The 25710-nt window shown below is 33.4% G+C and overlaps 1 protein-coding gene across 2 annotated transcripts in view; it reads right to left on the bottom strand.

Moving 5' to 3' along the window:
* Positions 1 to 25710, bottom strand: part of LOC145678501 (protein CREG1-like) — an 81431-nt gene that overhangs the window by 43460 nt on the left and 12261 nt on the right. The window contains exons 1-4 of one of the 2 annotated variants that reach the window (XM_081748715.1): positions 24386 to 24655; positions 22283 to 22564; positions 19980 to 20134; positions 15925 to 16041 (exon numbers count right to left, since the gene is read on the bottom strand). In XM_081748715.1, coding sequence (XP_081604841.1) covers positions 15925 to 16041; positions 19980 to 20134; positions 22283 to 22538 — 528 coding nt within the window. In that variant the 5' untranslated portion in view covers positions 22539 to 22564; positions 24386 to 24655. Of the gene's footprint in view, positions 1 to 15924; positions 16042 to 19979; positions 20135 to 22282; positions 22565 to 24385; positions 24656 to 25710 lie in introns of those variants that run through there. The other variant, XM_081748716.1, reaches the window with a different exon arrangement.

Raw genomic sequence — 25710 nt, 5'->3', positions numbered from 1 at the left:
TTAAATTCGAAATTGTATATTCCGCTAGTTTTTGAAGTTTCCAGTGCCTGTCCAGATGAAGGAAATGAAAGGCGCCGAATTTCAGTATTATTTCTTCCAATAAGAACTGTTCAACTGTGTCGGCAGTGATCCCATTAACAGCCTTCGTCACTATATAACGTGTACTTGTTTCGATGGCGACTGAAACATATTTTGGTTTCCCTTTTTCGTGCGGATTAGGGCCTAAACCGTCGAACATCAATCGTTCTCCTATATGGCCTATTGGATGGTGCAGAAGTTCTCCTTGTGGCTTTCCTGGGAGTTTTTTCAAGAGTCGGCACTCCCTACAGTTCTCGATTCTGAATGCCAAGTATGATTTCATGTTCGGCATGTATATTTGTTAAGGACAGTTTTATATGTCTTTGAAAACCCAAAATGGGACGCTGATGGGTCGTTATGAATATATTCGAACCAATATCCTGCCAAGCTTTTCGGGTTGCACAAAAGATGAAGTAGTCCAAGTTCTGGATGTTTTTGTATACGATACAATAGGTTGTCTTTTAATCGAGAATACTTGGGTGCTCTCGTGGTAGAACTTTTTGCCGGTTCCCCCCTTCTAAAACTGTTATTATATCAGCGTATGCGTCATCCTTACGCTGCTCTTCCCGTAAGTTCTTCAAAGATCCTGAGTGTTCTGTTTGGAAAATGGGTTTCTCTAGAGAATTGGATCGGTATGCATGTAGATCTTCGATTGCGTGATGTGGGCCCATGGGTTCTAAGGTATCACTGCTATTCTGCTCTAAGCGGGTTTCTTCCCTTCAATGTGGCAGATATCGAAATTATAGTCAGCTAAGAAAAGTCTATAGCGAGTGTATTTTCCAATACACTTCTTACAATATACACTTCAATTTATATACACTTCATTTTTATATACACTTCAATTTATATATACTTCACAATGTTTTATTTTATTCACTCTGAAATTATTGCTATAAAGGAAAATACAAAAAGGTAAAATCTCAATTGGAATCCTAAACGCCAAGCCATTGTAATAAACTGCATATACAGAAACTAGATTTTTTTTCAAAGAAAAGAGTGATAATAAGTATTTTATGGTTTTATAATCAAACTACTGTTAAAGTTATTTTATAATCAAACTACTGTTAAAGTTACACAAATGTCAGGGTGTATATTCAATGAAAAAGCGTATTTCATTATCTTAATATTTGCCTATTTTTTATTGTAACTTAAAAAAAATGTATCCAGAAAATACGAAACAGGAGATAAAATGCCAGCAATTTTATTTTTATTTTTTATTTCGTTGTAATCTCATATTTTATATCAAAACCTATTTCTGGTGGCTGGTAATAATCTCTGTAATACCATAAATTTGTCGGCCAATACATCTAAACAATACTTTAATGTAAAAAGTAAAACAACTTTGGGGGAAAATTTACCCCCACGCGTCTAATGACGGTGAATAAAAGAGCACGCCTGGTTAAGGGTTAAAAAGTGTAACTTGTATATGCACATATCTTGATGAGGATCGACAACGGTTTTCATGAAAGAAGTTGCAATATCTCACATCGTTTTCGTGATATCATCGAATTTTGATTTTACTGCTAAATTTTGGAGTCGAAGATGACGCAAGGGAGTAAAACCTGATACATACATGTATGTATGTACGTTGATGAGATATGAATTCCTGATAGGGCCACTTTTGCGGCTTTTTTTATACTTCACACCGTTTTAGAAATGGTTTTGGTTCTAGTGTCAAATCTTTTAGTTGTCGTAGGGAATTGAATATTGATACATGCATATATAACTTGATGCGTTCGGAATAGGAGAGTGAATGTTCTTAAAGGTTTTATATTCAATTTTTGTGATATCTCGCACCATTTTTGAGATATAGGCGATTTTTGGTTCCAGGATTGGTCAAAGTTGTCGTAGAGGATTGAACGTTACAGGTCTTTTTACATGAGAAGCAACATGAGCAGTACCCAATAGTACACCATTACACAATGTTTCGCGCAGCGTTGCCGAATTCCAGACTCCTCTTTCTACTAATTCCGAAGCCTCTAATAATTATTCTTAAACACATTTTTTTAAACACTTAAACCAACATTTAAACACATATTTTAAACACATCTCACAAAAACCCACGATGCTACTTCATTCGCCAAAAAAGTATTTGAGTTGTACAAGTAAAGGTAAGAGATCATGTTATATCAGCTCTCTGGACTATATCAGCTCTCCTTGACTCTGGGAAGAAGCCATGGCGGTGAAAGATTGTTTTCTCTTTCATCGGGCTATTGCAGCATTGGTGCTAGCATTGCTGGGAGAGGGCGAAAGATCCTTCGTCCTTCTTCCCTCTCACCAATGGTTTAATCCAGGCAGGACTAAGGAGGGGGCTACAAAGTGCCACACTTTCGAAATGTGAGATGTTAATCGTGAATATGTGTCATCCCGTACTCGGTGTTTTTATTTTGTATTAACAAGTTCATTAAATATCTGTTTCCACGGGACAAATGTTTCTCCTTAGTTTTCATTGTCATTAATAAGAGTTAAAAAATGGTATCTCAGAATAAGCTAAGGCTTAGTCTTTTGAAGGTTGACTCCTGTGTGTCTCGAAACAATCAAGATTGTTTGAAGGCGAAAATTATTGTCTCATTTGAATGCCTACACGTTTGTTCAGCAACCCTGACCTCGTATGTTGAGTAGAAGGGAAGCGAGAAAGTGAAATCACTGATGAAATATTCAAACATGAACGTGAAGCTAGAAAAATCACACTGACTATATTGAAAAATAAAGTATTTGTTTAAAAAATATATTACGATGGAAATATGATGTTATAACTTTTTTCCTTTAATCTACTCGTATTATACTTAATGAAATATTTGTTTAAAAAAGCAATTTCATATCAGTCTAACAGAGAAAGAACCAAAGTACAATTAGTAAATTATTTCGGGCAAGAAGAAAATATTAAACAAATTCTTGAGTATAAAACTACTAGCTCTTATACCAGTGGCGGTCGGTGGATTGTCAATAACAGCACAAGATGTGCTAGGCATGTGCCATTTAGGTGTACCAGCTACTTTTTATGTACCCGACACTTGGCACATATGATATTCATGTGCTAAGTATGTGCTTCAGCTACCCACAGTAGTAGTAGAAAATGGATCGATCTGGAACATATGAGGCCATATTACAACATACTTGATCAACTCAGGAGCCCCTGGGAAATTGAGCACCCTACACCGTGAACCCACGGTCTTTTACGACCTCCATTTTAGGGGTGAATTTGTTCCCTTTTATGAGCACTTTTTAAGGGGTGTACTTGTTCCCTTTTATGAGCATATTTTTAGGGGTGAACTCGTTCCCTTTTACGAACATATGTTTCATCCCCTCTTTTAACATACCAGAAAACACATAAGATTACGAACACATAGAAAAGCAGATAACACATAGCAGAGACTACGTAACATAGCAAGGGTGTACTCGTTCCCTTTTATGATCACTTTTCCAACCCCTATTTTAACATAGCAGATAACACATAAGATTACGAACACATAGAAGAGCAGATAACACATAGCACTATTTAAACATAGAAGAGCAGAAGACTACATAACATACCAAGGGTGTATTCGTTTCAACCCCTATTTGAACATAGTAGAGCTAATACAAAAGTATGGTTTATTTTCCAACCCCTATTTGAACATTGCAGAGAATACATAATATTCGTTCCCTTTTACAAGCATATTTTCCAGCCCCTATTTTAACATAGCAGATAACACATAAGACTACGTAACATAGCAAGGGTGTACTCGTTCCCTTTTATGATCACTTTTTCAACCCCTATTTAACATAGCACACATTACATAAGAATACGAAACATAGGGGTGTACTTGTTCCCTTTTATGAGCATATTTTTAGGGGTGAACTCGTTCCCTTTTATGAGCATATTTTCCAACCCCTATTTTACCATAGAAGAGATTACGAACACATAGCAGAGAATACATGGAGAGTACGAACACATAGTAGACCAGATAATCTCTTATGAACACTTTTTAAGAGGTGCACTCGTTCTCTTTTATGAGCTTTATTTTCAACCCCTATTTTTACCATAGCAGATAACACACAAAACTACGTAACATAGCAGGGGGTACTCGTTCCAACCCCTATTTTAACATAGACAATGAGCACATTATAGCAAAGATTACTGAACCGTCCGTCTATGTTTACAAGCGGTGTATTCATTCTCTTTGATGATCACTTTTTCCACCCCTAATTGAACATAGCAGAGATGTATTTGTTTAGGGTGTATTCATTCTTTTTTATGAGCATCGTTTCCAACCCCTATACGAACACAGCAACAAACTAGAGAATAATCGGGATGTACTTGTTCCCTTTTTAACCCCTATTTCCCACAGAGGCTACGGACATAGCAGATTACATAGCAAAGAATTCTTTTTACCTGGGTTTTATAGTTTATGTGGGATACGCCCTTTTTATGACAATTTTAACCGATTTGGATGAAATTCGGCATATGGGGGTTTTCGGACATGCTAATCACGAATATCATATCTATTTTTACCTGGGTCTTATAGTTAAGTGGGATACGCCCTTTGTATGACAATTTTAACCAATTTGGATGAAAACGGCATATTGGGGTTTTCGGACGTGCTGATCACGAATATTATATCTATTTTTACCTGGGTCTTATAGTTTATGTGGGATACGCCCTTCCTATGACAAATTTTATCCAATTTGAATGAAAGTCGGTATATAGTGGTATTCAAACATGCTGATTACGAATATCATATTTATTTTTACCTGGGCCTTATAGTTTACGTGAGATACGCCCTTTCTATGACACTTAAAACCTAATAACTCGAAAATGGATCCAGATATAGAGGTGGTGTTTCCACAATTAATAATTGATCATCAACTACTACAAGTTCCAAAATAATGATCACCGAGGTCAAAGGTCAAAATACTTAAAACCTAATAACTCGAAAATGGATCCACATATTGAGGTGGTGTTTCCACATTTAATAATTGGTCATCAACTACTACAAGTCAAAAAAGTACTGACTATCGAGGTCAAAGGTTAAAACTCGAAAATGGATCCACATATTAAGGTGGTGTTTCCACATTTAGTAATTGGTTATCAACTACTGACCATCGAGGCCAAAGGTCAAACTCGTAAACGAAGCCACATATTGAGATGACGTTTCCTCATTTAGTAAATTTGTGTGATCTATTCAATTTTGTACCAAGCAGAAAAAAAGTGAAGAAGGAATAAATTTGAGTGGCTTATATACTTTTGTATTAATGTGAAAGAATGCAAAGAAACACAATTTTAACTAGCGCAGAATTTCTGTACCTTTTTGGGCTATTCAAATAAAACACAAAAATTAATTTGGATGGACTAACAAGAAAGAAAGCAAAGATATGCCATATTAACTAGCTGAGAATTTTATATCATCTTGTACTATTTAAACAAACGAAGGGATAAATTTAAGTGATGTATTCCGTTTTGTACCCTTGGAGAAATAATATCCTTTTAACTAGCTCAGAATTTATAAAAAAGCGGAGAAGGTCCATTTTAACTATTTAAATCAACGAAGGAATATATTTGAGTGTTCTATTCAATTTTATACCAATGAGAAATGCCATTTTTATCTAGCTTAGAATTTCTAGTGCATGTTGTATTATGTAAACAAAACGAAGGGCTAAATTTGAGAAAGCGAACATGGACCACTTTAACTAACTCAGAATTTTATATCATTTTGTAATATTCAATTTGGATGGAGTATTTAGCTTTGTATGAACCAGAAAAAAAGGGAATAAGGTCCAATTTTAACTAGTTCAATATTTCGGTACCATTTTGTGCTATTCAAATAATCGAACGAATAAATTTGAGTAGTCTATTTTATTTTTGTATCAATCAGAAGAAAAAACAAAGAAGGTCCAATATTTTATACTTTTTGTGTCATTTATTGGGGTGTCCTATTTCCTTTTGTACCTACGAAAAAAGCCAAGAAGGTCCATTTTTAACTGGCTTAGATTTTTATCCATTTTTGTAATATTTGTACCAAACAAAAAACAAGGAAATACCATTAAACTAACTAATAATAATGTTTGTGCTAACCAGAAAAAGCGAAGAAATGTCTTTTTAACTAGCTCAGAATGTCTATACCTTTTTGTACTATTTAAACAAACAAAGGAATAAATTTGTACTAACCCGAAAAAGCGAAGAGTGACCATTTTTAACTGGCTCAAAAAGCGAAAATGGACTCAGAATTTATGTATAACCTTTGTACTGTTCAAATAAACGAAACGAATAAATTTGAATGTTCTACTTTTATACCAACGACAAATGCCAGTTTAACTAACTCAGCATTTTATACCATTTTGAAATTTTTAATAAACAAAGGAATATACTTGTAATAACCAGAAAGAGCGAAAAAAGAATTTTGTACCACTCCAATTAATGAAAGAATAAATGTAGGTGTTCTACGTTTTATACCCACGAGAAAAAAATAACATCCATTTTATTTAAATAAACAAATGTATAAATTTGTACTAACTAGAAAAAGCAAAAAGGGACTATTTTAAGTGGCTCAGAAGTTCTATACCATTTTGTACTATTTACGAAGGGATAACTTTTGAATGAGCATTTTAACTAACTCAGAATTTTATAACACTTTATAATACTCAAATTAGGATGAAGTACCAAGCAGAAAAAAGGATGAATTAATATTTTGTGCTAAACAAACAAACAAAGGAATCCAGAAAAGCGACGAAGGATCATTTTAACTAACTCAGCATTTTATCTTTTTGCGCTATTCCAATAATCGAAGGAATACATTTGAGTGGTCTATTTTATTTTTGTATCAGTCAGAAGAAAAAACAAAGAAGTTTAATATTTTATATTTTTTGTGCCATTTAAGAAATGAATAAATATATTGGAGTATCAACGAGAAAAAGCAAAGATATGCAATTTTTAACTGGCTTAGAATTTTATACCTTTTGTAACATTTATACCAAAGAGAAAACAGCAAAGAAATATCATTTAATTAGCTAATAATAATTTTTGTGCTATACAAATAAACAAAAGAATAAATAACGAAGAAAGACCATTTTAAATAGCTCAGCATGTTATACATTTTCGTACTACTCAAAAAATTTGAGTGACTTATTTACTTTTGTACCAACGAGAAATGCCATTTCAACTAACTCAGTATTTTATACCTTTTGTGCTATTTAAATAAACAAAGAAAGCGAAGAAGTTGCATTTTAACTAACTCAAATTTTTTTGTAATACTCAAATAAACAAAGGAATAAATTTTTGTGACCTATTCAGTTTTGAAACAAGCATGTAAAGAAAATAATTAACATTTTGTACTAATCAAATAAACCAAGGAATAAATTTAGGTGGCCTATTTAGTTTTGTACCAACCACGAAAAAAAGCGAAGTAGTTCCATTTTAACTAGCTCAATATTTCTGTACCATATTAACTAACTCAAAGAAAAGAAAGAATAAATTTTAGTGGCTTAAGCAAAGAAGGTCAATTTGTACCTTTTGTGCTATAAAACTGAGTGACCTATTCAATTTTCTACCAAGTAGAAAAAATGAAGAATGAATAAATTTTGTTTGCAATTAAAAAACGAAGAAGGTCTATTTTATGTACATTTTGTACTACTCAAATTCTACTTTCTGTACCAACCACAGAAAAACAAAGAAATACCATATTCTGCTACTCAAACAAACGAAGGAAAAGCTCAGAATTTCTATACCTTTTTGTGCTATTCAAATAAACGAAGGAATAAATTTGTGTGACCTATTCACTTTTATAGAAAGCCCCTTTTAGTTTTGTACCAACCACGAAAAAAAGGGAAGAAGGTCCATTATAACAAGCTCTGTATTTTATACCATTTTGTATTACTCTAATAAATTTGGGTGGTCTATTTCATTTTTGTATGAATCAGAAGAAAAGCTCAGAATTTTATACCTTTGTGGTGTTACATTTTGTATATTTTTGTTTCATCCAGAGAAAAATTTAAATTGACTCTCACTGACAATTCAGTTGCCAGAGTCCAATGTTTGTAATCTATTAAATTCTTAATATTACAATACTACAAACTGATCCATTTATAAAATAATATAGTTAACAGTTCAATTCTCTGTAACCCTTTGTAATTTTAGCCCCAAATATGTTCTTCTATTCTTACACAATCAAATGCATATTCTACAGTGTCTCAGTGTTCATTTACAGAATTAAATAATTGTTTATCTTTCTCTAAAAACATTTCTATTATTTCTTTGATATAATAATCACACTCTGTAATGTATTCATACACCAGATTAAATTTTCTCTCCAAAGTATAAGTGTTCTTAATGTTACAACTTTTAAAATGCTTCTTTAAATAAAGTTTATAGATTTTCTCTCTCATTTCACGTTTAATTAAGATCGTCGACACCTTTTGTAATAAATCGTAATCATACTGCAGAAAACAATTGTGATCTTTTTCATTTTCATTATGTTCAGAACATGCTTCGCATAATAATACTGAATTTGATGTGTACTCATTAAAGAATTGTATAACACATGTATCACTAATACTTTCACTATTACAATCGCACTCATTAGCTTCCATTTCAAAACAGTTAATATTTGAAACACTGTCATCATCACTTTCCGGGAGTATTTCATCATTATATCTATTATAGAGTCTAAAATAATACACTTCTTCTATTTCTTGTGTTGGATATATGATTCTCACTTTTTCACGTAATTCATCTGACAAATCGGGGTCAGACGGGTGAATTAACAGTATAGGTTTTTCGTTTTCACGCTGAATTTCTTTTTCTTTAGGTGAAACATAAACAATCTCCATGCTAGTCATTTTTCTGCTCTTCAGCAAAAACAAATCAAACAAAAAATTTTATATATCTACAATAAAAGCATTCTATGCATTCTCCGTGTTTAATAATATGTTTCAAGCAATGCAAAGAAACAATTCGTTAATATAACATCATGATGTATGTTCTATTATTTTCCAAATATACTTCATAAACTTATATTCCATTATAATAAAATACATAAATGCAAAAATATATATTTGAAGTTTCAGGAAAGAAAGTTTAAAAAATAATTGAATCGTTGAGCAATAGGCAGTACCTTAGGACCCTCACTATACCAGCAATACAACTGTTAGTTAACGTATTCGAAACGTTGCTTAAATATCTTCAGCAATCTTTATAGATGGTATGGAACATGGAGTGGTACAAAAGTTCTTTTTTCTCTTTTTCTGGTTATTACAAGCATATTCCTTTGTTTATTAAAAATTTCAAAATGGTATAAAATGCTGAGTTAGTTAAACTGGCATTTGTCGTTAGCATAAAAGTAGAACACCCAAATTTATTCGTTCGTTTATTTGAACAGTACAAAGGTTATACATAAATTCTGAGTCCATTTTCGCTTTTTGAGCCAGTTAAAAATGGTCACTCTTCGCTTTTTCGGGTTAGTACAAATTTATTCCTTTGTTTGTTTAAATAGTACAAAAAGGTATAGACATTCTGAGCTAGTTAAAAAGACATTTCTTCGCTTTTTCTGGTTAGCACAAACATTACTATTAGTTAGGTTAATGGTATTTCCTTGCTTTTTTGTTTGGTACAAATATTACAAAAATGGATAAAATTCTAAGCCTGTTAAAAATGGTCCTTCTTGGCTTTTTTTCGTTGGTACAAAAGGAAATAGGATACCCCAATAAATGACACAAAAAGTATAAAATATTGGACCTTCTTTGTTTTTTCTTCTGATTGATACAAAAATAAAATAGACTACTCAAATTTATTCGCTCGATTATTTGAAAAGCACAAAATGGTACCGAAATATTGAACTAGTTAAAATTGGACCTTATTCCCTTTTTTTCTGGTTCATACAAAGCTAAATACTCCATCCAAATTGAATATTATAAAATGATATAAAATTCTGGGTTAGTTAAAGTGGTCCATGTTCGCTTTCTCAAATTTAGCCCTTCGTTTTGTTTACATAATACAACATGCACTAGAAATTCTAAGCTAGATAAAAATGGCATTTCTCATTGGTATAAAATTGAATAGAACACTCAAATATATTCCTTCGTTGATTTAAATAGTTAAAATGGACCTTCTCCGCTTTTTTATAAATTCTGAGCTAGTTAAAAGGATATTATTTCTCCAAGGGTACAAACCGGAATACATCACTTAAATTTATCCCTTCGTTTGTTTAAATAGTACAAGTTGATATAAAATTCTCAGCTAGTTAATATGGCATATCTTTGCTTTCTTTCTTGTTAGTCCATCCAAATTAATTTTTGTGTTTTATTTGAATAGCCCAAAAAGGTACAGAAATTCTGCGCTAGTTAAAATTGTGTTTCTTTGCATTCTTTCACATTAATACAAAAGTATATAAGCCACTCAAATTTATTCCTTCTTCACTTTTTTTCTGCTTGGTACAAAATTGAATAGATCACACAAATTTACTAAATGAGGAAACGTCATCTCAATATGTGGCTTCGTTTACGAGTTTGACCTTTGGCCTCGATGGTCAGTAGTTGATAACCAATTACTAAATGTGGAAACACCACCTTAATATGTGGATCCTTTTCGAGTTTTAACCTTTGATCTCGATAGTCAGTACTTTTTTGACTTGTAGTAGTTGATGACCAATTATTAAATGTGGAAACACCACCTCAATATGTGGATCCATTTTCGAGTTATTAGGTTTTAAGTATTTTGACCTTTGACCTCGGTGACCATTATTTTGGAACTTGTACTAGATGACCAATTATTAAATGTGGAAACACCACCTCAATATGTGGATCCATTTTCGAGTTATTAGGTTTTAAGTGTCATAGAAAGGGCGTATCTCACGTAAACTATAAGACCCAGGTAAAAATAAATATGATATTCGTAATCAGCATGTTCGAAAACCCCTATATACCGAGTTTCATTCGAATTGGATAAAATTGTCATAGAAAGAGCGTATCCCACATAAACTATAAGACCGAGGTAAAAATAAATATGATATTCGTAATCAGCATGTTAGAAAATTACTATATACCGAGTTTCATTCAAATTGGATAAAATTGTCATAAGATGGCTTATCCCACATAAATTATAAAACCCAGGTAAAAATTGATATGATATTCGTGATTAGCATGTCCGAAAACCCCCATATGCCGAATTTCATCCAAATCGGTTAAAATTGTCATAAAAAGGGCGTATCCCACATAAACTATAAAACCCAGGTAAAAAGAATTCTTTGCTATGTAATCTGCTATGTCCGTAGCCTCTGTGGGAAATAGGGGTTAAAAAGGGAACAAGTACATCCCGATTATTCTTTAGTTTGTTGCTGTGTTCGTATAGGGGTTGGAAACGATGCTCATAAAAGAGAACGAATACACCCTAAACAAATACATCTCTGCTATGTTCAATTAGGGGTGGAAAAAGTGATCATCAAAGAGAATGAATACACCGCTTGTAAACATAGACGGACGGTTCAGTAATCTTTGCTATAATGTGCTCATTGTCTATGTTAAAATAGGGGTTGGAACGAGTACCCCCTGCTATGTTACGTAGTTTTGTGTGTTATCTGCTATGGTAAAAATAGGGGTTGAAAATAAAGCTCATAAAAGAGAACGAGTGCACCCCTTAAAAAGTGTTCATAAGAGATTATCTGGTCTACTATGTGTTCGTACTCTCCATGTATTCTCTGCTATATGTTCGTAATCTCTGCTATGGTAAAATAGGGGTTGGAAAATATGCTCATAAAAGGGAACGAGTTCACCCCTAATAATATGCTCATAAAAGGGAACAAGTACACCCCTATGTTTCGTATTCTTATGTAATGTGTGCTATGTTAAATAGGGGTTGAAAAAGTGATCATAAAAGGGAACGAGTACACCCTTGCTATGTTAAGTAGTCTTATTTGTTATCTGCTATGTTAAAGTAGGGGTTGAAATATATGCTCATAAAAGGGAACGAATATTATGTATTCTCTGCAATGTTCAAATAGGGGTTGGAAAATAAACCATACTCTTGTATTAGCTCTCCTATGTTCAAATAGGGGTTGAAACGAATACACCCTTGGTATGTTATGTAGTCTTCTGCTCTTCTATGTTTAAATAGTGCTATGTGTTATCTGCTCTTCTATGTGTTCGTAATCTTATGTGTTATCTGCTATGTTAAAATAGGGGTGAAATATATGTTCATAAAAGGGAACGAGTTCACCCCTAAAAATATGCTCATAAAAGGGAACAAGTTCACCCCTTAAAAAGTGCTCATAAAAGGGAACAAATTCACCCCTAAAATGGAGGTCGTAAAAGACCTTGGGTTCACGGTGTAGGGTGCTCAATTTCCCAGGGGCTCCTGAGTTGAGCATGTATGTTGTAATATGGCCTCATATGTTCCAGATCGATCCATTTTCTACTACTCACAGTTTTAGGTACTTGTTGCACTTAATTGATATTTGCAAGTCTGTACCACAAATATAACATTTATATACCTGGCTAAGTTTCGCACTCTAACAGTCATTTGTTTTTATGTCGTCACTTGGGACATATACAGAGTGTTTATAAAAGAGTTCCGGGGTTTTAAAAAATCATATCTTATTAACGATAAAAGAGAGCAAAATTTAGTTAATTTCTCTGAAACGACTAGCTCATAAAGTTTTAGTCATACTAATTGGAAATGTTTTTATCAACAGGTGGCAGCGCTGCGGAGTGTTGACCTTGAGACGACGTAGCGGCTGCGGTAGACAGTGAATCAGTGCCGTGACGTGTGGATTGTTGCGCTTCGCGCTATGGTGACGCCACAACAAAAGGCTCAATGTGTTTTTTGGCTCATAGAAACTAAGTCTGTTGTGTGCCGTGCCACTCACGGGGCTCATATTGAACTTTATTAAATTGTTAAAACAAACGTGAAAATGTAAGCTTTCCAATCATGTATAACACATATATGTACGTTTTTTTTTTTTACTTATTTTGCCTCAAAACCCCGGCGGGGCTCATATTGAACTTTATTAAATTGTTAAAAGCAAAACTTGAAAATGTAAGCTTTGCAACCATGTATAACACATGTATGTACGTTTTTACTTAATTAAAATATTTTGTCTCAAAACACCTATTTTCTTTTATAGACACACTGTATATCTGTCATGTTCTAGGTACGTCCTTTAGGTACATACTGTTTCAGACAATCTAACAGCACAAGATGTGCTAGACATGCGCCATTTACGTGTTCTAAATTCATCTCTCTCATTTAATGCATTTGTTGCTTCTTTTTCTAAGCGATTGTGTACCAGAAGCAACAAACGCATCAACTTTATTAGATTGGCAATTGTCGCCGATCATTTGAAAGTGAATATGGAAGAAAGTACACACTCGTCATTTTGTTATAAAATTATATGGCGAGCAGATTTGATCTGATCCCAACGGTTATCGTCGAATATACGCGGTTAGAGGAGCACTCTAATTAGCCAAATTCAAAGACCTCAACAACTTATACCTCTACAAGTGACGTTCTCTTCATCGCCTCCGTGGCCAAGTCGGCAGAGCATTAGGCTAGTAATTCAAAGTTCGCGCCCGCGTAGGGTACTTCTGTAAAATGTTTTTATAAGACTCACTTTAATGTAAACACATTACGCATATATGCGATTTAACATATTTTGGGAGAGTAATTTTGTGGTCCATTGATGCTTACGGCATGGGGAACATACCTAAAATATACTAGTCACGTTGCCCAGGGACATGTCAGGCATGTGCCTCGAAGCGGACATAACTATGACTATCACTTGCCGTTCATGTGATTTCTCTCTCAGAGGTACATAAGGCACATACTGGACACATTCCTATGTACCTGAGGGAATATGATAGGCATATGCCTGCTATGTAATTGTGCTGTTAGGGATGGTTTCGGATGTTGCAATACAAACGATCGTAGACGGAAGATATAAACTGCACTCATTGACTAATCAGCTTAACTTTAGATGCAAATGCTATGTGACATTTGAAATTAAATAAAATGCTGATTAAAAAAATAAAAAATAATGAAGAACATTTTATCATATTAGTCACCTTATTTAATTAGTAAGTCAATTCACCTCTGTTTGATTGGAGTAAGTTTGTCTAGTATATGCTGGTTGAACTCTGGTATTCCCATTATGGGGTCCCTTTCGATGGAAAGCATAACTAAGGGTAATAAATAACCTTTCTTGGAACATTCAATTCCTTTTCTTTATGTAGAAAAATGCTTGTCTCCTTTTGCTGGCGATATAGGAACAGTTAATATTAATTTCAGGAGCTTTGTAAATTCACTAAATATTTTTTCTTGATTATTGCGAACAATTCATTCTAGCAAACCTAGTCCCTAACACTGATCGAAATTCCTCTGCAGCGTAGACTAAAGACAGCTCGTGGCAGAGATTAGTGTTGTAAAAAAAATGTATATTGAACACACTTCATTCACAGTTATCTAAGAAAATTTAAAACAAATTGCAGAAATATATCTAAGGCAAACAACATTGCTACCGTAAGATTTCCTGTGAATTTAAACCGAAGGTTTTCGAACACTCTTCTGACTTACCATTTGCTAATTTTCTAAGCCTGAATTGCAAGTTTTTCCTCAGTGGAGAGCTGTGCAAATTGCTTTTTTTTGCAAGTTATTTACAGAAGACATGGTATACAATTCATTCAGAATTTGTAGGTTATTTACAGAATTAGAGCAACTCAAGTAAATCTATAACTAAAACCCAAAACAGCTGATTCACAGAAGACAGCTGATACAAAAGAGGTATATGAATCGCCAATGTCACATATACAACTTACATACGCGAGTAAAAGAAAAACTACATTCCAAATCATCGGTCTTGGTTGTAACTAATGCACGATGAACACAATATGCTTCCACACGAGGCGAAACAATGTTTATCAATGTGATACGTTCTGGGAAGCATACTTTGAAACCCGTCAGATGTAAGATCAGCATGTAAAAGAAGCTAAAAGTCAAAGAACGTCAATACAAACAGTATTGCCAGTTCTACACCCAGAAATGTTTGCTAGGAGGGATCCAAAGTGTTTGAGGGGGTCCAATAAGTCTATCTAATATCGAACCAATCTTATTCTCCACCCAAAAAGACGATAAGTACAGGGTGTCCACTATACAATGCAATCCGGAGTTTCGGTATGTAGAACTTTTGAACCGAAAGCGGTATACAAATAACGTTTGTACCAAAATCAAACCTTGTTCATGCATATTTTTTTAAACTAGGAAGGAACGATTGAAGTACACTAGGAACCACACAGTGTTGCCAGATGTAACCGAAGATGTAAATCAATTTTCTTACAAGACACGTAAATTGACTCATAACTCATCGTATAGATGTTCTGTCGTTAATTTTCAGTTTGTATAGTTGAAGTTGCTTGGAAACTATAGAATGAAAAAAGGAATTTTTCATTTCCGCCAATAACTAATTGGATGAGGTCTTTGTAAGGTGTTACTAGGGAAAACGTGGTTTTCATAAATTAACATTCTGAATTGGGAACAGTGCTGATGTTTCAGTGCATCAAAAGGTGTGTTAGGGATCTGTCTACATTATGATCTGCAATTCCTGAAAACAACGAAAAAGAAACTTTGAAATTATCATGATAAAACTTTTACTTACATGCACCCGGCAACATTGCTATTCATCACAAACTGAATTGTCAGTTTTGCGGCAGATTCTGGAAGTGCCCCCGTTTTGATTCAATAAGACTTTAATATAAAATTCATCTTCAGGTATTCTTAAATGCAATTTTAAGAAAGAAATTCAATTTTTGTATCTAGCTAGAAATAAATATATATAATTGAAAATTACGCCATCTATATCTGAAACGTATTTTCACAATCTTACTTACCCTCTTCATTTTTCCAACCATTATAAGCCTACTGCATTTAATTTCTTGATTGGCATTTTTATTCTCACAGATATCTTCATCTTCAAGAGTAATTAGAATTGAGCATTTGCTTTCATGCTAAAAATAAATAAATATATTTTCTTAATTTACTTCCTTAACAATGAGTAGACAAAAGTTTCAGCTCATACTTAACCATTTATACTTATTATTTATACGTACATTAACATTTGACAAGTTATTTAAAACATTTAGAGGAATTTATAATTTCGAAAGATACTCACTTTGCCAACTGATATACCTCTTTTTGACAAATTTGAATCTTTTTTTTTTAAAGCTTATTTTAGAAAACTTGAGAAAATCCGAGACCGGGAAACGAAATGACATTGCAATTGCTGGAAAATATTCGAAGTGATTATTCGAAGTTGGGTCTATCCGTTACTTTAAAAATATATCTATATCTATATCTATATGTATCTATCTATCTATCTATCTATCTATCTATCTATCTATCTATCTATCTATCTATATATATATATATATATATATATATATATATATATATATATATATATATATATATATATATATATATATATATATATATATATATATTAACGTAACGGATAGACCCAACTTCGAATAATCAAGGTCATCGTTGTGATGTTATTGGATGCACACATATTCTTTTTAATTTTCATCAATTACAACCAGCGGAGATTTCGGAAAAATTCTTCCTGGAAGATCTTTCAAAACACATGGAATGAAAAGTAATTCTGTAAAATACTGGTAATCCACGTTAAGCACGTTCGAAGCAATGACGACACTAGAGGGTTAAGGGGCGGGCGTTCCCCGGTAGATCTTCAGCCCCCCCATGCTGTGTAGGACAAGTCAGGGGTAAAAGTGGATCCTGAAAGGTAGAGGGATGCATGATGTCACGCCGTCCCCCGTGCCTATCTTTGTTCATTGTAATTTTTAGGAAGTGGAGGAATGCCATAGACATTTTTTGGAAGTGGGGTAATGGCGTATCCCCGCGATCTCCTTCACTTTTACCCCTGGGTTAAGTAATATAAAATTATTATTTTTTATATACAAAAGCTGTTTCCAAAAATGTCTCTGCCTCTCCGCTTTTCCCCTTAGGAATTTGAATCTGGCGTCGTCACTGGTTCGAAGGAGGGTTGCGGGGACAATTTTCTATTCCTTTTCCGGGCTACTCCCTAAAATTAACACTGATTATAATAAGTAAATTACTTTTATTACGAACTTTATCCATTGTATTTGAAGATAAACCTTTGAATTCACTTGCAACCCATAGATGCTTAAAGATCGTATTTACGAATTTATTTACTCAAATAACACTATAATGCGATTGATACCTATTGTAATTCTAAGAAGAATGTTTGTATGTTCAGTTGCACAACCTGCGTACAAACAATATCACCAAATTTCAGGAGGAAATTCTTTATATAAAATTCAGAAAAAAAGACAATAATTAATAAACACAAATAGAAATACGCCTCACAGAGGTAACTGCATAAAAGTTCTTTTTTTCTTTTTTGAAATATTATAATTCGGAAATTATCAGACTAAGAAACAGCAGTTGGAAAAAATACACAGAAATTGTTATAGATACTATTTAAACATCTCTATTTCAGAATTGTGGTATATCCGAGCAACAAATTTTATAAGGGAAGGAATTTATATCTGGTATCAGTAGAATTTCAAGATGAAATACAGATATAATAAGCTTCTACTGTAGTTTAACATAAAAAGGTGGTCTGTCTGAAATTTATATTGTAATCTAACATCTTGCATCACTTTTCGATTTTACTTTAGAAATATCCTCTTTTCAAACCGGAAGTAATAGAAATCAATCAATTCTGGCTTTAAGGTTGAATGCTATAGAGTGGAAAATGTAACAGATAACGGGAAGCTGTTTTCTGTAATCAATTATGGTCCCATTTATTTTCAGTTTAATCTCTCCAATTAAACCGGAAGTGGTAGAAATCAATCACTTTCGGTTTCAGTTTTAATTTTTCATAGAATGAAAACAATCACACGTCGCGTGAAGAGCTTTCTGCAATCGATTAAGCTTCCTAAGAATATATTCCACCTCCACTGTAATCTTTCTGTTAAAACCGGTAATAGCAGAAAAGCTACCACTTCCGGTTTTAAAGTTGATCGTCATAGAGTGAAAACGACAACAGTTATAGAGAAACACTTTTCGCAATTAATTGTCTTAAGAATATGTTCTGTCTCCACCCTAATTTCTCTATTGAAACCGGAAGTGGGAGGAATCAATTGGTGAAATCTTAGAATAATTTGAAGGACGGTTTGGCAGCTTCCGGCCTAGAATTAATTCCAAATTCATCGTGGCCATTTCAAGAAAAACATTGTCCCGAAGACAAATAATGTCTCTTCTATTGATAAGTCCATATTATATTTACTGAAGTATATCCGTAGTTCGTTGTAGCTGGGCATAGTACACATCCATGAAGACCGTTTGGCCATTGAGTAGAAGCTCAAAGTAGACAATTGAAGGGATTGGTGCAAGAAGGAGGCAGCTCCACTTGTGCCGCTATTGAGTTGCACACCCTATCACATACGAAAGAAAAAGGCGCTTCGTTTGGTACAAGAATGAGGCAGCTCAATCCGCTAGTTCCAACGAAATGCGGCAAATGGAGCTGCCTGTACTCTTAGTTTGCGTGAAAACTGAATTTTTAAAACGTTTTTTCTTAATTTGCTACATACGGAAAAAAGTGGAGCTGTCTCCTTCTTGCACCAAACCCTTCAACTCTAGAATCTGTACTAAACACATAACAACAACCTATTTGAATCCAATGCAAACTTTTTGAAGGTTACCTTGTCATCAACATTGGATTTTACTGCTTAAAATTCGTGCTCATCACCCGTTTCTTACGTCACGCAAAACATGTATACAGGAAAGGGCATTATGACGGGATAGTACTGAGAATCATATATTAAAACATTGGAGATTATCATCTAGTGTTCATGGGACATCAGTTTGTATAACTTCCACGGGTTTAAATGTAACTGAATAGTTTCCTTTCATATGTGATGCCTTGCAATTTCTTAGCAAGTCTATCCTGACTTGGTTTTAATCGCTGCTTCCATTGCTTAATCATTAATGGTTTTTAATGCTTTTGCGAATAGTTCATCTTCCAAGATTTCTAGCCACAGTGAGAACTTTCTGACCTGCTTTTGAATTGTTCTTGTTCTTACTGCATTTTTCTTATAGGATCTACATACATTTCGAGCTGCTAAGGTTGTCTTTGTTCCACCATTTACTCATAAAGTAGACATGGCCAAATAATAGAGTTCTACGTTCTTGTTATAGAATTTTTCGTTTACTTCAGACACTATCCACACAGCTCATACAGTCAAGAGACTCAATAAGGTGTATCTTTCCCTGTCACATGCCAATAGTATACGCTTTGTGGTGCCTATCTTACGAATTCATTGAGGGTATAAGTTAATACATTAAAAAACGTAGGAACTTCCGTCGTGGGTTGAGACATTATTATCCATAATTTGAAGAAAAATAGATTTAAAACTCCCATAATTCCTGAACCAATATATTTTGTTCCATAACACCTCGAAAGAACACCCTTTTGAAAGGGAAAACTGTTATTGAAATGATTAAACACTTAAACGATTAAAACTAATATTGAACTATACTTGAAACGATTAGATAATACAAGTAACTCAAACCACCTATACTTATACTAAAATTGAAAACTTATTACCTCTGTCTTAGTTTAAAATTCCTTCCGATACCAAGACTTTCTTTAGAAAATATATTTTTCATATCTCCTGCTGATAGGTGCATTTTAGGAACGATTTATATAATTTTCGTGCTGATTTTTTCTATATCCTACGATTATGAGCTAGACAATTTCACCGACTGTTTTGATAGCTTTGAAATGAGGCGTATTTATTATAATTTTTCTCCTTATGTGATATATGTCTGTTCGCAGAAGTTTGTTGTAGTTTTTTTTGAACTGTATACATGTATGAAATTTAAAAAAAATACTTACAGAGAGATCCCTGGCAGAGTAATCTAGTGGAGTAAGATAGAAATGAGGAACTCCAGATCCATTCGATTCTGGGCCATCGCTCATGTCAAAAAGGTTTGCGAAAGGATAGTCATCAAAATACGGATGGTCAGATTCTGTCGCTATGGCAGCCCAATCTAAGGGTTGTAAAAACAAGTAAATAAAATTTAATTTTTCTTTTAAAGCGTATGAATATCCTAACCATATTATTAAAATGGTATGTAATAATACTGCAATGCAATATCCTCTATGAAAATTCATTAATAACAAACTTAAAAATTAAAATTAACATTGAAACAGGAATTATAATAATATACATATAATTCAAAACACATGAAATGGAAGTTTGTCACACAATGTTTCGTCATGATATACTTTGCAGAGGAACACGATTTATCAGTGTTAAATAACACACCTAGTGGCAGAGATTCCTGATTCGATCCAAGGTCATGAGGATTTGTAGTAGACAACACCAGGTCCATGAGTTTTCTTGATGCTTTCCTGTTTCCTCCCACATTTTCATTTCCGCAGTTCTGTAATAATTTACTTTCATTCGATCATGCATCAACTTTAGCCTAAAAGGCATAACTGTGGGACGGTAATTATATATTTAATTTCGTTTCATGGTAAATTTTACAGTTATTCTCACTTCTCTACGCCTCAAGGAACTCACATAATCAGTGTAAAAGAAATATAAGCCTTTCAATCGATTTCATTTTGTGAAAATCCAATTCAGCCAGGATTATATTATTAACCTTCAACCATTGATCTTAATTTTATTATCCCACCTGCTTCTAAGAATACCCAAAGCTATTTTCTTAGACATTTTCTTGTAAACATACTGTGAATTCCAACTTTTTCTACGTATATTTTATTCAAAACATTTCTTAACATTTGTTTGCATTAACGCTTTTAAACGGTTTTAACCCTTTAGTGTGCAGCTTTGCAAATATGCAAAGTTTACTTTGAAATTGTATTGCAGCATGTAGTTTCTAGTTCGGACATAGAAAAGCTGCTTTGCGTATGAGCTAAGATGCCCTTTCATTAATGAAGTTCTGAATTTTCCGCGAGATGTTATAATAAGCCAGCGCTGGACTCTGTCTTACTTGCTGCATGTGGAGTTCTCATCCTGTCACCTTTGAGCTTTCTTTGCTCGTTTAGATGCACAGGTTTTGAGCTGTTGATTTTTTTTTTTTTTTTTTTTTTGCGTTAGACAGAAAGTGAGAGCAAAAGTGCAAGGACGCTGACAATTCGTCCCGTTTTATTGGTTTTATCTGTTTTTAGTGGACTTGACATATATCAAGCACAACTTTGTATAGACCTTATATGCAAACACCATAAAATGTTCCATAGAACCCCTAATATTTGCATTATTTTTTAAAGTAAAATTAACATGTTTCCTACACCGAAACCACTCCAAAATTAAAAAAAAAAAATCAGTCTAATTGGAAAAATTGCGCATTAAAGGATTAAAAGTAAATTTTAGACTTTCAATTAGGAAGCTGCTTGTTGTATCCTATTCACCTTAAGTTCATGGTTCTCTCATACACTATTGTCTTTGGATTTATTCACGACTTCGAATGATACCACACACATGCACTTCGGATACAAAATTCGAGAGAAATTGGGATGTTTGCCAGGAAGTTTTAGAAAATAAAAATCAGATAACACTTTGGGCATCACTAGTGGGACCCAAGGTATAAGAATTTGTGCTGAAGTATCCCCCCAAAAATAACACACGACCGTGCTTCGACAGATTTTTCGAATTGAAGTATTTCGCGAATGATGCTGTATGGCACATTTCAGTGAATGCGAGAGGGGAGCAAAACTTTGTAGTGTGTTCTTGGGTACTCGTATTTGAGAAATAAATATTTCAGTAATAGCTGCAGAATAACATGATTTAGTTTAAGAAATTGGTGAGAAAGTTTAGTCTAGTGACCTGTACTTTCTATTTCATTCTGCGAAAGCGGAAATTTCCTAATTAACTCTCATTTTTTAAAAAAATAAAGAATGTTTGGACCCTACAATGATAAGAACATTTTGGTGTTGTTAGTTTCTGTGTATGAGTTTCATACCTAGATTCAAGTTCAGCACGAGATTCAAGGTCAGTGAGTTTCATACCTAGATTCACGTTTAATATAATTCCTACAAAAGACTTGGCCCTTAAATGTTGTTTCTAGATTTTAGTACGAATTTGAGATTTCTAAGCTTTGTATGTGAGCTTTGTACCACATATTGCACTCTTTTTTATTTTATTTTATTTTTTTTAAAGTTTGGAAACTAACCTGCATTATGTACTATGTATCTTGCTGCTTTAGCTTCTTCTGATGCTGGTGCTGTTCCTGCCTCCTGAGGAGGAAAGTCGAAAAAATCACGTTCCCTATAGCGGTAAGGGTCTCCATGCTGATAATGGGGAGGTGGTCTGTCGTAGTACTTCTGTCGATAATCGTGGCCTTGATAGTGAGAACCATATCCGTAGTCACCTTGAGCCTTCACGCTTAACAACCCAAGCAGGAAAATAATAATATCTCTCGGCATCATCTTCGAAAGGTGGAAATTTCTTCAACCTGCCAAACAAGAAAATTTAGATAAGGATCATTTTGATCTATATTTATGCATTTTTTGTAAATTTAAGGAAGTAAAGTACATTTGAAAAACAGAACTCGGATTATATAAATGTGATACCAGACTCGCATGGATTTTGTGACGAAATTACTATTGATTTCACAAATATTCTGTTAGTATTCTTCTGAATGTGTCAATTGTCAATAAGGATCTCGGGTATAATAAGATTCCACTAAACACATTTCGAATTACGAAGAAGTTAAATAGGAGGAAACTTCTAGTAAATCAATGTTTTCTGAGATTGTGTATGGTGTCTGACACATCTTTCAATTAGATGCCAAATATTATACGGCATTTTTAGAATTTTATCTTTCTCTGTTCACGACAATTAGACAATAAAACGTCTTGTATTGTTAATTAATACATTTCGAATTAGGAATAGAACTCATTGTTAATTCTTTTCTTCGTATCTTTGTTGGATATGTAAGTTTGACTGTACATACTATTCCTAAACCAAAGCAGAATAAATATGAAAGCATAACTGCCGTAATTTAGTAACTAAATACAGGCCAGATGCATTAATTTAACGCTATTACCATTTATACTAGAACCCTCTTCTTGTATATTTTCTTTGAACATTTTGAGAATAACGTTTACTCCAATTTGAACGAATCGAATCATGTTAAGGTGTGTCTATAATTTCTTATTCAATAAAACTTAAATTTTCGGTATCATATCACTGTCCTCTCTTGTATTTCGTACATGCCACGAGGTTATCAATTATAGATAATAGAAGTGGCCTAGAAATACTTATAATTAATAGAAAAAGAATGGAATCATAATCTTGGTTGACAACTAATTTGAAAGAAAATGGTTGAATCTTAATTTTTTTAAAGAAAAACTAAACGTTTGTTTTATTTTATTATAATAATAAGTAAGACAACTTTCGAGTCACATTTGTTGAAGTCGTTCTATAAATTTGTACTTGTGTATGTGTTATGACAATATGGTATTTACGGTTTGGGGAAAATATTTCGAGTAAATTGATAATAGAAATGAATAAATTAAATGGAAATTATAGCAAAAGTGAAAACCATAATTATCAGTACACAATAAAGAAATGTAATTTGAAAAAAAAAAAAAAGCTACAAATACCTCTATTTCAAACGTTTCAGCTTCTTTTATAAATTTTAAGGAAATGGTACTGTTCAGAGAAATTAATCGCATAAACTATTATTGGCGTAAAGAATGAGATTATTGTAAAAGCATATAAATAAAAACAATATCAGTTTTGTATCAATGAATAATACTGAAAAATATTAATCTTAAAATTTTATAATTTTACACAATCCTAAAATTTTCACTAGTATAAGATAATAAAATTTTGATTAATTATTAATTAAATATCTGATTAGTAAATGTAACGAAATTGTTTTTGAATATACATGTTGGTTGAAATGTTTCAACCAATTGCATATGATTCAAAACAGTTAACAACTGGATTTTTGTTGTTCATGTTTTACTAGTATCAAGAATATCAATGATAATGGAACTGGAGTCTCAAAGTTACGATTTCGTTTTTATACCACTTTCCCTTATGGTACAAACAAGGAATTTAAAAACAAAGAGAATAGACCAACAAAATTAACCTGCCATGTTTTGACATTAGTAACATAGTATGACATGTAGAAGGAAAATGGCTATGAACGTAATGAACATTGAAGGCAATGACCAATTATAGAAGAGCAAAAGTCTAATATATAAATCACATTTTAAATGAATGTCTTCTCCTTGTGAAATTGGACTTGGTTAGAAATGCTTACCTTCGATGCGGTAGCGAGTAAGCAGACAGGTTGAGTGGTGTCCTACATAAAAGATTCACACCAGAAACCTTGACTTTGCGGGTCTTTTCTCAAATCTGGCTCCTTAGCTCAAGAAAGGAAGAGGAAGACGGCAAGAGAAGTTAACGTATTTCCCCGGTGACTATAAATACCGCTCCTCGCTCTCCGCTAATTCCTTCCTTTTATTTTGATGCTAAAAACTTTCAGTTGCTCCTTTTTTCTCCACACAGTGACTTCAGGTGTTGGATGATGTTACTTTTGTTTTCTATCAAGGCTTTTGAGAAACCTGTGCTTGGCAACAAGATATCTGGCATTCGTAGAGGACTTGCTTGGTAGAGTGGCATTATGCCAGATAGCGCACATTCGTAATGTTACCAAGCGTTGGATTTTTTCCCTTTCAGTACATTAGCACAAGATTTTCTTTCAATGCTATTTTCAGCAGATATTTAAAAGACTGGTTATATGTTTGTTTGCCTTCCTCTTACATAAAGCAATTTGAATACTGCTACCACAATTTGAACTCACCACTGTGGAAAATCTCGTTAAGTGAAAAACATACGACATAATGACATCATAGTTCCTGGCAAAGAAAAATATTTCAAGAGGAAACTTTTACTTAAGTATGACAGAGTGGGATGAAAAGGGAGAAAACTGTGAAACAAGCAATTAAATAAAACTTTAAATCATTTTAAACAGTTTATTAATTGAATTATTTCGGTAGAGTGGGTTCGTTTTATGGTAGAAAAAAATAAGTTAAAATAGCGCTTTTTTACACTTCACGAGCTTGTCTCACTTAAGGTGAAACTAGCTTCTAATGTGTACATTATATATTTATTTATTTATACATTTACATACATATTATTTATAAATGTAAGAGTGTAAAAACTAAAATACCGTAACATTATATATTCATTCAAAACACAATATCACGTTATTCAGGCATGTAGCCAGGATTCCGTGAAGGGGGGTCCGTGACATGAAATACTGTGGTCATCACACCAGGTGCTCGACCATTCAAAACTATTTTACTGGAACATATATTGGTTAGTTTAGCCAGGAATTCGTAACGGGTGGAGGTGGGGGGGTGGGGGGGGGCGAGCGTGACATGAAATTCTGAAGACCCAGAAGCTCGATCAGTCTAACCTACTTTACTATTGGTTTGTTAGGACAATAACATGAGGATATGTTGGTAAATATTTTAATAACAAACTATGAAGAAATCTTGAGCAAAATAATAAAAAAAAACTATTGAAAAAGATTTTACAATGTACACAGAGAAAAATCCGTTCTCCGGACAGCGGTATATT

Source organism: Thermobia domestica, chromosome 2 (assembly GCF_964235325.1).
Source record: "Thermobia domestica chromosome 2, izTheDome1.hap1.1, whole genome shotgun sequence".
Lineage (NCBI taxonomy): Eukaryota > Metazoa > Arthropoda > Insecta > Zygentoma > Lepismatidae > Thermobia > Thermobia domestica.
This window is presented reverse-complemented; position numbering and strand designations above follow the sequence as displayed.